Source organism: Euprymna scolopes, chromosome 13 (assembly GCF_053919585.1).
Source record: "Euprymna scolopes isolate OS-2025 chromosome 13, ASM5391958v1, whole genome shotgun sequence".
Lineage (NCBI taxonomy): Eukaryota > Metazoa > Mollusca > Cephalopoda > Sepiida > Sepiolidae > Euprymna > Euprymna scolopes.
Window position 1 is genome coordinate 135,553,073 of NC_136494.1, and position 15,922 is coordinate 135,568,994.

The window sequence follows — 15,922 nt, forward strand, 5'->3', positions numbered from 1 at the left end:
ATAGTGTGTGTGTGTGTGTATGTGTGTGTATACATATATATATAGTGTGTCTGTGTGTAATATGTATATATGTAAATATGATATATATATTTATATTTTATATATATATAAATATGTGTGTAAATATTATATATATTATATATATATATATATATATAGTGTGTATGTGTGTGTGTGTGTGTGTGTGTGTGTGTGTGTGTGTGTGTGTGTGTGTGTTTGTGTGAGAGGATTTTTTTATGTAAGGGAGATAAATCTAAATAGCGAAATATTGGATTACACGTTTCCTTTATTCCGATTTTTTCTTTTTTTTTTTTTTTTTGCTAATCTATTAAAGTTAAAAAAAAAAAAAAAAGGTTACCATCTCCACCATAAAAAATTGATATAAATTCTACTTTTTTCATATGTCGTTAATACCTTCAACTGTTCATATAAATATAAGATAGCTCATATTTCCTAATTTTCAAAAAATATTGTTCTTAATGTTCGAGTTTTGTTTTTAAGTTGAGAGAGTTACTTCCCTTACATCTATCGGACAAATTTGTAGCGTCGGTATTGGTTCATGGGAGATCACTCTATTTTACTCGGCGATTTCTTCAAATTATCGATACTTGGACAGTTTAATCAAGACCTTAAAAAATGAAAATATTGAAAGAAAGGTATATTGTACGTACTCGTTATGGAATGAAGTTCCCCAAAAAAAACAATTCACTTAATTTCATCGAGTAGTTTTTTTCATTTTTTTTTTTTTACAGAGGAAATCCAAATTTTAATGAGATCGGTTGTATCTCGCCATTTTACAGATTTTGCGTTCGAGGGGAGGGGTCATTTATACGAAAACGTGATTAGCAAACGGAAAAATGAAAAATGGATTTAAAAGGGAAAGAGAAACTCTGTAATATAAAATATAAAAAATAAAATATTTACGCAGGTATTTTTCCGCCCATATTTCAAATTAATCTCGTCAAATTTTGACAAACTTCAAAATTATCTCCCTTGCCCCCCCCCCCCCCCCGTTCGCAAAATAAACAAGATGGCGGGATACGATCGATCTCATAAAAATTTACTTTTCCTATGTAAAAATTTAAAAAAAAAATACTACTTGATCAAATTAAGTGAAAAAAAAATTTCGGGCGACTTTATTCCATGTACGTATAATATAGTTTTTTCAATATTTTCATTTATTTAATATATTGATTAAACTGTACAATTATCCTCGTGAATTACATCAGCGACTACTACTTGGTTTGGTAAAGTGCGGGATTTTTGGTCCATTCTTTTATGAAGAAGGAGAACAGACAGTAACGGTAACTTCAGACCACTATATTCAAATGTTTGAAAACAGTTTCCTTCCTGAGATTCGCAGACGATGAATCAATATGGCATTAATGTGATGGAGCCACTGCTCATACAACATCTCATACAGCATCTCATACAGCCCATGATAGCTGTTCGAGTTGCATTCCATAATCATGTCATTCCACGCTTTGAAGATCTTCCGTGGCCTCAGCGCTCACCCGATCTTTCCATGTACGATTTCTATCCGTGGGGATTTTTGAAATATAGCGTCTAAGCTGAGAAACGTCACACACTTGGAGAATTGAAGACTGCAATATGTAAAAATATCCCAAAAAAATGTGTGAATAAACTTTAGTGAAAGTAAAGGCTAACTTTTTAAAATAAGCGGCTTCAAATTTCTGCCCGTGAAAATCATTTTCAGACAATTTTTCGCTTCTAAATTTTCCATAATTACATAGTTTAGTAAATGTTTTTATGTACATTATCAAATTTTTGTTGAAATATTTGCAGGATTTTGTTTTCCTAAAAACATTCGTTTCCCATGACTTGCGTTATTTACCTGAAACTTTAGATGAAGATTACTTGGAAATGGATCAAACTTTTACTTTTGATTTGAGCCCAAAACAATAAATGTTACGTAAATTAGAGTCATATTATTTTAAAGAATTGACCTCCGCGGTTTCTACCAAATTACTCAGACAATTTTTGAATGCATAAGTTCAGTTATCTTAACAATGCAATTTGCAATCCCTTCTAATCCATTTGGACAGAATAAAAATAAGAGGTATTATTTTTGGAATATCTTTATACAATAAGCTTAGTATAATATTATATATATACATATATATATATAGTCATCCACATACAGTACTGTTTCGCTGTTTCACAGCTCATCAGTGCGGCTAGACAGGCAACTACCTCAAGGATTGAAACCCGACCGTTTATACGGCAGTCAAGGCTTCTAACCATTACGCTATTGACGGCTGCTTGAACGAGTAGTGAGTTTAACGATGTTTTGATATCGTCCGAAATATCTCCGCTCGATTTGTTTACACAAAGAGCGTCGCTTATATGCTAATGGTAATTCGTTTTTCACTTCTCAATATGCTCAACTCAAGGTGAGGAGCACTATAGTCATCCACATACAGTACTGTTTCGCTGTTTCACAGCTCATCAGTGCGGCTAGACAGGCAACTACCTCAAGGATTGAAACCCGACCGTTTATACGGCAGTCAAGGCTTCTAACCATTACGCTATTGGCGGCTGCTTGAACGAGTAGTGAGTTTAACGATGTTTTTCACTTCTCAATATGCTCAACTCAAGGTGAGGAGCATATATATATATATATATATATATATATATATATATATATATATATATATAATTATATATATAATTATTATAATAGTTTACATGCTTACAGACACTAACGTTTCAAACTTGCGGGAATCATCATTGCAGGGTGTCACAATTACAGCTGGTCGGGAGATTCGAACCCGGCTCCGAAGCCACCTGTGACTCCATTAGAAAAGAACAAACCACTAGGCCAAAATTAACCGTGAGAAATATCGCAGAATTTAAACATTTATTTTTATATGCCGATACGTCCAAGGATATTGATCTAATAATAATAATAATAATATATATATATATATATATATATATATATATATATATAAATGTAACTATTGGTTCGTTCGCAATTAATAGTCTAAAAACTACTGGACGGATGGCTTCCACGTTTTGGTATATGTTTACTATATCCATGTGTGTTTTTATATATTTCTTTTTAATTATAACATTATACTTAATTTTTCTATGATAAATAGGTGTTTTTCTTTGTACCGATAGGCCAACTTTTTTATTTAGGGACAATTATTTATTACCGCTTCCTGTCACGTGACCAGTGTTACAATTTAGCGGTTTTCCTGCTAGATCTGGAGATTTCGTTTGCAATCTAGCGGGGAACTCTAGAAAATCTGGAGATATTTGGCACCCACACACCCGCGATTTAAGATTAAAAAATAAAGAAAAGCGCTTGAAAATACTTTAAAACATAAAATAAACTCATTCATGTAAGTAAAAAACAAGTAGCATTTATTGCCTTTCGTAACAATTATTTATTGATTATTTGTTTTGTTTTTCACCTTTTTCGGATAACCATTCTTAAATCTCGCTATAAAATCGATTTTTCCAAGTACATTTTAGGTGGGGGGCATTCCAACCTCCGAAGTTTAGTTTAAAATACGATCCAAGCAACTCTGCTTTATTTAGAAGTATTTGATCGAAAATTATAAAAAGGAAGAAACAACAGCAAAAAAAACTTATACCAATGAAGTAGAATTTAATTATCTACCAACCTAAATACTTTTAATATGCTAAAACAAAGTTTTTTTGTTTTTTTATTTTTCTAATTTCAAAATATGTTGCACCATTATTGTGATATTTAATTTGCAGTATATTTCAATTTAACTTTTATTATAAAAAAGTTTGAGTTTATGATTTGTTTCCTTCAAAAAAAAATATCCTCTCTGAACAAAAAAAAACAGGCAAAACTAGCTGATAAAATATGTAAGCCTTCTGGGGAGCTAACCGCTTCAATATAATTCCAGAAACATATAGTGAGAAAACACGGAACATTTTATATATTGAATATACTATATTTATAATTTTTTTATGGTAGGAAGTTAAAATATGGAGTTTGGAGGGGGGAATTAGCGATTTTTGAAAATTTCAGACTTTATCGTCTGAAATTTTCAAAATTAAAAGTTAAAAATCTAGCGAATTTCTGAACATTTCTTTCTCCTGATCTCGCGTTTTTTTTTTTAATCTCAGTTGCCAACATTGCATCACTAAAAAAAACACTACAGGCTTAATGTAAACAGAATGTGTTTAAAATATCGGTAAATTTTCAATGGGTTTAATCACATGATTATTGATAATGTAACCATGTGATTGAAATCTAATTTAAATTAACCACACGTGGTCGCTTTCCTATCATCGAAAAATGGTAGGTACATACAAAATGAATGCCGACGCTCAAAATGTATAAACATTTTGACTCCTCCCTTTACTTAAAAATTCACCAAAAATCAGGACATGAACCAATTTTAATGAAAATTGCAGTATTTTTCAAATAATGATCGCAGAATATAATAAACTAATTATTTTTACTTAACTCTTAGTGAAAATGTTTTATTTTGTTTAAACAAAAAATACCTTTACTAAAGTTATGGTTTTCAGTAGTAAATAAAAAACGCAAGAATTTATTTTTGCTTTTTTTTATATAAATAAAGCATCGTAACTTGTAACACTAAAAAATAATTTTTTCAGTAACATTACGAAAAAAGCCCCTAAAGTCCGTATTAATAAATTCGATATAACTCGAAGAAAAATGAATTCTCGCATACTATCAGGAAATTAAAGATTCAATTATATTCCTATTTCAGTCACCTAAATTACTTAGGGTGAAATGAGTTTAGGAATTTATAGCCAAACCTAAATATTTTTTTGCTTAAAAAAAAATAGCATTAATACAGTAAGTTAGGTAAAATTTGCATAGAATGCTCTGCTTTACGGTTGTAAAAATGGAATGGAAATTTGAATTTCGTTCCCTTTTAAATTCGGTACATTTTTACATTACGTCCAACTCATCGTTCACATTCGACACGTCAACTTTTATAGGTTTTCGGGTATTCTGGCAAGATTAGGGGTCTCTATTCCGAAAGCCGTTCTTAACATGGGTAGATTGGTAGGTGTGTCAGAAATTTCGTGAAAAATAGTGAATAATTCCACCCCATCTTTCGAAGCTTATAACTCGTCGAAAAATGTAACTCAAGCCCTATTTTTCCCAATTAAAGGAGCAAGGACCAAGGTTTCATTTAAAAAAACAAAAAAAAAACAACATGTTTTTAAAAAAAAAAAAGGTTTTAACTTCGGACTTTACAGGTAAATTTCTAAAAGACACTACTTTTTTGTTTTAAACTTGAATATATTATTTATTGACCTTTTCTCTTCAATTTGTGATATATAACACTTTGGTGAATAAATTATTTACTTTTTAATAGACATTTCAAAATGGGAGGCGTGAATTATTCTACCCTCTGTCTTTCCAAACTTATAACTACTCGAAAAATGTAATTGAAGCCCTTTTTTTTTCAATTAAAGGAGCAAGGACCAAGGTTTCATAAAATATAAAAGAAAAAACAAATAACGTGGTTTAAGAAAAAGGTTTTAAACTTCGAACTTTACAGGTAAATTTCTAAAAAACACTACTTTTTTGTTTTAAATTTGAATATATTACTTATTGACCTTTTCTCTTCAATGTGTGATATATAAAACTTTGCTGAGTAAATTAATTATTTACTTTTTACTAGACACTTGAAAATAGGAGGGACGTGAATTAAAAAAAAACGTTTGTCTAAAATATTATATTCAGTTTATTGGAAAGAGCATAAAATTTCACATTGACCCTGAAAATATCCTAAAAATAGAATCAATAGAAAAATTTGGATAGATTTTTAAAGTTTAAAAATTGAAAAATATTGAGTTCGTAAAATTCAGTACTGTTTTTTAAAAAATAAAAAAAAAACTTTAATAGTTTATTTTGGAAGTATAATCCATAAAGAAAATAAACAACCCACTTTTAAAAGAGAAATTACGAGATTTTTATATTGTATTCGCAGTTTCGTGATAGGGGTGTAAAAAATTCCTACAAAAATTCTGATACATCTACTAGATTGGAGTGTTTATTCGTTGTAAACGTACCCGACAACCTATAAATGTCGACATTTCCAATGTGAATGGTAAGCTAGACTTATGTAAAAAATAACAAAAAGATATACCAAACTGACTTTTTCGTTTAAAAATGGAATTATTTCCCTTTCGTTATTAACTTTTTTTTTTTTTAATAAATATTTTGTGTTTTATATGCATAAAGTACAATTGTTGAATGTTACTGTTTTGATTATATTCGTTTGGGGGGGCACAATTAAAAAATTAAGAAAAATTAAAACGAAGCGAAATTTAAGTTTCCCTTCCATTTTTACAACAACCGTAAAACAGCACATACTCAGCAAGTTTTATCGTAATTTATAAGCATAATATTGAAACACTAAATCAACATTTTATTTATTTTTTTGCATAATTAATGATGGAAGTAGTTTTCTGTGTATTTTCTTAACATCTGTTTGAAAAAAAAATAATTTGTACATTCTCTTGAAAAAAAGAATCAAACATTTCTCTACTTTCACATGTCTTCCATTTTAACAAACTGAGCCACAGCAACGCATGACCGGGTACAGTGGTAATAATAATAATAATAATAATAATAATAATAATAATAATAATAATAATAACAATAATAATAATAATAATAATAGCAAAGACTTTCGCTGGCGAGGACTACTATTGACCGTAACCAGTTATATAGTCCTTTGGAAATTTTCGTCTATTTTTCTCGTTATGTGCTGAATATTTGTTAATGAAACCTATATGAAATATGTTCCTTATTAAATTTTAAAGATTTTCTATTCTGAAAGAAGTTTAGGTACTAGTACAGAGAGTGATCCGGACGTAAATAATAACGTTATTATTTAAAAAGCCATTCTTAACATGGGGAGGGGAAGGTGTTTTGTACCTATTCTATACTTCAATCTTAAAATTGAATAAAAAACATATCATAAAACTTTAATTAAACTTGGAAATACGATTTTAAAAAATAGCGCGGATCACTCTCTGCACTAGCACCGAAGTTTAAAAAGATTTAATCTAAAAAAGTTATTTTAAAGATTTGTTTTAAAAAATTCAGATTTTCTCATTATTCAGACCTGTATTACAAAGAGGGGGTTTTCAAAAATGAGTTGTGGTGTGAGGAGAAATACAAACTGAAACAGAGGGAATATTCAGACCTGTAATAATACAAAGATGGGGTTGCAAAAATGAGGTGAGTTGTGAGGAAAAATACAAACTGAAATAGAGAGAAGGAGAGTTTTAAAATATAATCTTAAAAAGATAAGATACAAGTTAGAAAAGCATTTCATCCAAGGCATGAAAATTGTTAAACAAAATGCTTTAGGCTTTAAAAATAAAGGTACAAGATTTAATTTGAAATTTATTCATCTTCAAAGTACACTTTTATAAATTTTAAAGAGTAAGGTATAAAATTTAATTTAAATTGAATGAAAAAAAATTCCTTGGATTTATTTTATGTAATGTACATTTTCCAATTTAAAAACATTATTTTTCATCTAGCAAGTAATGATATAGATATAAAATTTTCAATGATTTTTTTAAAAAGTGCAACAGAATGTACATTACATAAAATAAATCCAAGGTAATTTTTTATTCAATTTAAATTAAATTGTTATACCTTACTTTGTAAGATTTATAAAAGTGCACTTTGAAGATAAAATAAATTTCAAATTAAATCTTGTACCTTTATTTTTAAAGCCTATAGTAAAAACATTTTGTTCAACAATTTTCATGCCTTGGATGAAATGCTTTTCTAACTTGTATATATATTTACATATATATATATGCATGTGTTTACATATATATATATATATATATATATATATATATATATATATCAGTCGTATATATATAGTGAATGACTGACAAAAGTCTATATTCCAAAGTTCATGATGTTGACCATCTTACAATTTATTCCTTTAATTCAGTTAACATTTACAATTCTAGATTATAATTATGTGTATATATTTACGAAAATAACATCAATAATTATAGTCTATTACACATGTTTGCATATATGAAACTAAAAAAAAACGAAATAAAAACAATTTTCATTTTCCGGTTATATTAAATTATTTATTAATTCGAATTTGAAACTATACATAATTAAGCTCACTTAATTGTTATAATCAAATTTATTACTACTTCAATTATAATTCTTAGTATTAATTAATTCTAGACCTATAATTACGTTTAGTTTAGATTTATAATATCGCTAAATAATCCTTTACCGGAAATTGTTTACCTAAAGCTAAAAAAGAGTTAACATTAATTTAATCTTTAGTATGATTATTGCTTTGAAAAAATCCATCTATATGTCAACTCAGTTTGTTTACCATTCATTCTTTTATCATGCTTAATGCACTCTATCCTTTAATTCCAATGATAAGTTATGTTTATACAGTTCCAATGTCTTTCACTTAATATTATTCTATGATTAATTCAGTGTATATTATAAATTAATTAACCAATAAGTTGAATATAAAATGTTCGTATTAAAACCATTTCAATATAAAATATTATATATTTATGAGTTTTATCGATAGACATAGTCATTAAGTTATGATTCATTTCTGCTTAATATCTAATCATAAATTAATTAGGACTTACATCTACATTTATTTTTATTTATCAACATTTCAGTCCGGCGTTGCCCGGATGTTTGGGTATGTGTGTTGAGCAAATAAAAAGTGGTAGTAGGAAGGCACTGTACCGCGAAGGAGGAAAAGAACGGAAAAAACCTGACGTATTTGCTGTTACGAACACAGCCAAACCGGAAGTGACGTAGATTTAAATTAAGGCTAGACAATCGAAAATATCGATTAAAAAAGCGACCTCTCTCTGTTGAAAAATTCCCAGTTGAGGGTGAAGATATTGTTTTTAACCAGTTTTTCGGTATCTGTCGTCTGAAGGGTCGAGCTTCAAAACGATACTGATCTTGTGAAAAAGCGTCGCCTCTGTCGGAAGTTTGAGGCAGACATACAAACATACATACATGCATGTATACATTAGTAGCTCAAATTTTCGACCCTACCCGATTAAAAAGCTTGCCCTATCTCTGAATACTCTTATGTAAAATTTCAAATATTTAGGCCAGAAATTGTCTGAGTAATTTGCTAATTTTTTTTTAATTTGCCCACTATTATGACCCTTTAAAATTTATTGTTTTGGTCTCAAATCAAGTTATTAAGTTAGATCCATGTCCAAGGAACCGATATCTAAAATTTCAATTTTTTATACCCAAAATTGTTGGAGGAGTTTGGTAGAGTTCTCAAATGTCATATCGTTGAAATTTGACCCCTTAACAGCCAAATTTCTGGCCTAAAATGGATTACAAAGATTTTCCCAAATCTCAGTACCCTGTATATCAAATTTCGAGTCTGTAGACTTAAAATTGACAGAGTTTTTGCGTAGGGAAATGTACACACACAGACACACAGACATACAGACACGTTCACTTTTATAGACATATTAGCATGAGTGCCCGACGTTGCCCGGGTATTTGGAGATGTATGTTGAGCAAGAAAAAAAACGGCCAATTTTTTTAAATTTTACCCATATTATGACCCCTTAAAATTTATTATTTTGGGCTCAAATCAAGTTATTAAGTTAGATCCATGTCCAATGGATCTATATCTTAAATTTCAAGTGTTTAGACCGAAAATTGTCGGAGGAGTTTGGTAGAGTTCTCAAAGGTTAAATCGTTGAACTTTGACCCTTAATCGCCAAATTTCTGGCCGAAAACCGATCATATCGATTTTCCGGAATGTATATAGTGTAGTAAAATATATATATATATATATATATATATATATATATATATATATATATATATATATATATAAGTGAACGTGTCTGTGTGTGTGTCTGTGTCTGTGTACATTTCCCTACGCAATAACTCTGTCAATTTTAAGCCTACAAGTTCGAAATTTGATATTCAGGGTACTAAGATTTGCGAAAATCGATGTGATCGGGTTTTGACCAGAAATTTGGCGATTAAGGGTCAAAGTTCAACGATTTGACCTTTGAGAACTCTACCAAACTCCTCCGACAATTTTGGGTCTAAACACGTGAAATTTTAGATATAGGTTCATTGGACATGGACCTAACTTAATAACTTGATTTTACCCCAAAGGAATAAATGTTAAGAGGTAAAAAAAAAAGTGGTCAAAATTTAAAAAAATTAACCTCTGCGGTCTATTCCAAATTACTCAGGCAATTTCTGGTCTACATATTTGAAATTTTCCATAAACAGTATTCAGAGATAGCGCAAGTTTTTTCATCGGTTTGGGTCGAAAATTTTTAGTTACCAATATATAAATGTACGTATGTATGTATGTTTGCATGTCTGCCTTAAACTTTCAACAGAGGCGACGGATTTTACCAAGATCAGTATCGTTTTGAAGTTCGACCTTTCATACGGCAAATATCGAAAAATTGGCTAAAAACATTAATATCTCCCCCTTCAACTAGGCACTTTTCTACAGGGAAGGGTCACTTTTTTCGCCGATATTTTTTAAAGTTATCCTCTCCTTTAGATTGTCTAGCCTTAATTTTTAAAAAGGTCACTTCCGGTTTGGCGGTGGTCGAAACAGCATAGACGTTAGGTTTTTACCCCGTTCTTTTCCTCCTTCGCGGTACGGTTTCGAGCCTTCCTTCCTACTTCCACATTTTTTTTTGTTTAACAGACACAGTAAAACACCCGGGCAACGCCGTGCCGAAATGCAAGTATATATATATATATATATATATATATATATATATATATATATATATATATATATATAATGGGAACTGTAGTGTGATTGAACATGTTTCTAAAGACGTTCATATTATCGCACGCACAAACGTATTCCATGCGTGTGTACGTGTGTGTGTGTGTGCATTTTTGCACAAAGAAAAAATGTTTATATATTGAAAGTAAAATGGGCAAAACTTACTGCAGGCCATTCTGTCTTTGTTATCCTTAATAACTGTCTTTTGTTCATACGTGGAAAACATATGCGTCATATTGATTGTGTGGCCATAACACAGGTTCGGGTTCTTCCGGATCATCACGTTTCCTCTGTAAATGTGCCGTAGGGAATTAAGACCAAGAGATTGCAGGCTTTTGCAAAATACAACCGCTAGAGCGTAACCGTTCCTGTGTTTGAAAAGAATAACAGAAGAAAGAAAAGAATATATATGTGTGTGTGTGTGTGTGTGTCTGTGTGTGTGTGTGTGTGTGTGTGTGTGTGTGTGTGTGTGTGTGTGTGTGTGTGTGTGTGTGTGTGTGTGTGTGTGTGTGTGTAAAACAAAAAATATATAAAACTATGGATCCGGTTTGATTGATTGGAGACTGCCCCAGACAAAAGAATAATCTTGCCGGAACACTTGCAGCCATTTATCGTACGGATAGCATTAAAGAAAATGAACTTGCAATCCCCAAATATTCTTTTTACTAAGGTGTCACTATTATCAAGTCCCCAAGGTATTCGATAATAAGGAATAAATGAGTGTCAGGTGGACGGTGAGACAACAGTGTGATGATTGGTAATGATGGTTATGATTGGTAATGATGGTGATGATTGGTAATTTCTGTCCATTAACAACTATTTTTATGAACCTATTAGAAGGAGAGGATGATTCAGAGGACATTTCTAGGTATTCTATATCTGGCAATCTTATGATTTGATGCGGACCTTTATGCCCAACACTATAAAAGGCTTTTATGTCAAGAGCTATTGCTCTATTAACGAAGCTCCCGTTAATAGATTCACTGACACTAGATGATATCAGCACAGCAGCTGTTCATCTCGTAGAATTAAAGCCATATTACTTGTGCTTTATTCTTTTTTGCTGATGTGATTGATAACCGATTTATGATATACTCAAACAACCTCTTATTCATGGCGCACTGAGTGAGTTCTACTAAGATATCACATAGCAACTTGCGTACATGATTTGTTTATAATAAGTCGTTAATAAATGACCTAAAAATTGACTTGTTTGTTTTGAAGTATCTTGTATTTTGGCGAATTCAAGATTTTCCTAAAAGTAATTAATATACTTCAAGTTCTCAAGACCTGCCAATATTTATTTATGATGTTTTCTTAAACTCGTTATTCGCGATGTAAATGTATGTGTATACGTTTAGATGCAGTTTTTCTGGTGCTGCCAGATCAGGCTGTCTGAAAATATCGGCTTCCTGGCATACAACAAACAGTGATTTTAGTTTTTCTTTTCCCTTTGCATATTCTGTAAAGCTAATAACAAAAACGTCTTATTTTCTACAAAACGCCCAAGTAAAGCACAATAAATAAATCTCCGAAGATATAAACAACTTAGAGCATAAAAAACGTTCTTAAAAAATTATAAGATTCTGCATTGAATAACCCGAAATCGGTTGATATCTCATAAAATAAAACAATCAAAACGACCAAATGCAGTTTCGTGTCACACACAAAACTGATTCTATTCTGACAGGTACTACAACTTCCGGTAGGAATGGACCTGGGAGCGATAATCATGCTAGATGATTCCGATCGCCTAAAATTAGTTTCTCACTATCGGATGTTGTTTAAAGCCGGGACAACAGAATTTATATCCTGTGGAATAAACAATCTAAACCAGATTAGATCAGTTGCATTGAATTAAACAATTACAACTCCTCCCTTCCGTTCCGCTCTCTGCTAGGAGGGGGCGTTATTAGCCTAATCAACACCATTGCGGACTATAAGATCAAACGGGATCTATTGTATTTATGTTCATACTAAAAGAGTCAGGAAAGGTATGAATCCATTTTTGTTCCAATGTTGGGTAAATAACAAATTTAGCTCAATGAATCGTATAATTTACGGCATAGTTGACACCCCGGTTCTCGTTATATCACCAAAGTTAAGCAACATTCAGCCTGGTTAGTACGAGATTAGTGACCAATTTGTGAATACCAGAGGAAGCCTGTTAAACCCACTTTAAGGTTAGTCCCGTAGTTTCATTCATCCAATGAATCGTATACGATAGACGTTTTATTTCTGCCTAAAATAAGCAAACATACAAGCGAATTCATACGGTGATAAGTGATATTACTGTCTCATCAATCACATGTCCTCAAATATCGGACGCACCAGCATAATCAGTTTTGGGTTAAATGAATAATTAAAAATGTAATCGAATATTTGTTCTGTTTAAAATTAGTCGACATCTGTTAAGATCCTGTTAGTATGACGTAATATCTTGTACTATGGTGTTACTCCCGTCTAAATGTGAATTAAGGCCATTTATATACAAGCGTGATTGGAATTCATATAAGACAAAATTAACCACCATTATAAATTGTATGGGCCCATCCTCACCTCACAAAAAGTAATAACCAAATCTCGTGTAACATCCCACAAGATGTACTGATGATTGCTCATGATGATGAGTGGAAAAGTGATCCACACAATCGAAGTTGAGTTTTTGTCACACTGACAGTGATATTAAAAGCCTACTACTTATATTTTTGAAAATTAATAAAACTAACTTCTTAATATACTCAGTCATGGACGTGCGAGTGACTTCATAATTTGCATATTCCTTTGAAAAAGGAACTTTTATTAGTTAATAATTTTTATGTTTTTATTAGATGATTGTTTTCATTAAACTATTACGCTCAGTTCTATTTATGTATATTTTCGTCATTTTGTATGAACGGTCTCTATCAAACTCCTTTCTCAATTTTTGGTCTACAGATTTAAAATGTGATATATATTGATTTGGACTTGTGGAACAAATTCTATTTGATTTTAACCGGTAAAAATGGCTGCTAAGGCGTTAAAATTGAAAAGAAAATGAGCTTGGTAGGAGTAAGTTGAGCAAACTTTTACTTCTGTGCATGCGAAAATGTACATAATTGGTTTTTAAGTCGCTTAATTTTGAACCTTTTCTTTTTCATGTGTCGATAGCTCAAACGGTAATGACTAAGGCTGAGGCGCTAAATATTTTGATTTTGATTCTATTTGATGTAACTCAAGTCATTTCTTTGTACCTTTTGAAATCGCTAATATATATTGGTTACAATATAATAATCAATTGAGGATCGGCTTTATAATAATAAATACAAGATCTGCATGAATTAAAATATCATCTTTAAGCGTATTTTATGACAGAGCGACATATATGTGTGTGTGTTTATATCTATCTATTCATCATTCTTTCTCTCTCTCTCTCTCTCTCTATATATATATATATATATATATATACTAGCAGACCGCCCATTGTTGCCCGGTCGTACAAAATGCTTAATTATTATATTTTAATTCATGCAGATTTCGTATTTATTATTATACAGCCAATTCTCTATTGATTATTATATTGTACTTTGTGAATTCCAAAGTTTTAAAATACAATATGAGATCGGCGCATTCAGCTCTTCAGATAACATAATGACAGATGGATATCAAATCTTAAAAAATTAAAGCATTTTAATGTATATATACACAGGCGGCACTTGTAATTTTTTTCAAAAACTGCAAATTTAAGCTACATTTAATGTAGCTATTTAAAAAAAAACTATACCTCATTTGATTTATAGAGGAATAAAAGGCGAATCACAGGAGGTATAGGTTGTTTAAACAATTACATTCAAGTTAGCTTAAATTTGCAGTTTTGGACTTTCTTTTTTCCGGCATTATATATATATATATATATATATATATATATATATATATATATATATATATATATATATATATATACGTTTGCTTAGGGGAGCACTTTAATTTGACTTACGATTGCCAAGTTACAAATTTGCAACTTTGACCCCTTAAAAGCCATTTTACCGACTAAAAGCCAAATCGAACTTGTTCCTTAAATCTGAACTCTCTATATGTGAAGTTTCAAGTCTGTAGATCAAAAATTGACAGAATAGTTTGATTGAGACCGTTCCAAACACACACACACGTACACACACGCGCGCGCGCGCGTGCATTTATATGTGTATAGATTATATGTATGTGGAGTTTATCTACGTTTGCGTTCATATTTGTCAGATAAATGCGAGGTCATGTGCAAACTGATTCCTTCGTATTTAAACCCGTTTTTCTAAACGATAGTCACCAAAACTACTTACAGTGTCTTTTGTCCGTCAATAATCTGAAGATTTCTCAGCATCCTCAGACTTGTGATTCTTGCCGGCGTGTCTGACACATATAGAAACTGGGTAATTTCTTTGATTGATTCCAGCACATCTAACCGATTTGGACTCATCGGGGGAACTTTGTGGTACGTGTCCCTAGTAAAAAAAGTAAAAGATTAAACTAAATTATTTAAGAAAATAAAAAAACTAAAGAAAAATATAAATATTTCATTCGAAACATTTGTTCAAATTATCATCTCTAGTGAGAATAAAATGTCTTATATTTTTTAATTGAAAAATCGGTTAAATCGTTTACAACACTGATTTCACGAATTAGCAATTGCCGTTTTATTTGGATCAAGAGAGAATGTTACATAAAAAGCTGGAGTGTGATATAAGAGAGCGGCTGATTGATTGAACTAGATCTGTTATAACATTATGACCTTATGCCAGTAAGTAGAGATTCTTCCATAAACAACCCTTTTTCTAAATAAAACCTTTGAAAATCAACAAATCCTCATTGTGTTTCCATGCATGATATTCGTCTTGTGTTAAACAGAGATAAACGACCACAAGGGATCATGGTCCACACATAGAAAAGCGATAATAAAACAGGAAAGACCAGCGACCGGGCACGTATGTAAAAAAAAGACTTCGTTTTTGTTGACAAATTCCTATGGGACATGGATGTACAAACAGGTAATCCCACTTAAGCAACAAGACCAAATGGCATAATAGTTAACAAGAGAGAAAAGTCCTGGTAGATCGTAGATTTCG

At 31.0% G+C, this 15,922-nt stretch overlaps 1 protein-coding gene across 1 annotated transcript in view; it reads right to left on the reverse strand.

The window, feature by feature from the left end:
* LOC145292198 (receptor tyrosine-protein kinase erbB-4-like) overlaps window positions 1-15,922 on the reverse strand; it is a 165,077-nt gene that overhangs the window by 22,269 nt on the left and 126,886 nt on the right. Inside the window, exons 9-10 of the mRNA XM_080138508.1 lie at window positions 15,140-15,301; window positions 10,989-11,191 (exon numbers count right to left, since the gene is read on the reverse strand). Coding sequence (XP_079994634.1) covers window positions 10,989-11,191; window positions 15,140-15,301 — 365 coding nt within the window. The remainder of the gene's footprint in view (window positions 1-10,988; window positions 11,192-15,139; window positions 15,302-15,922) is intronic.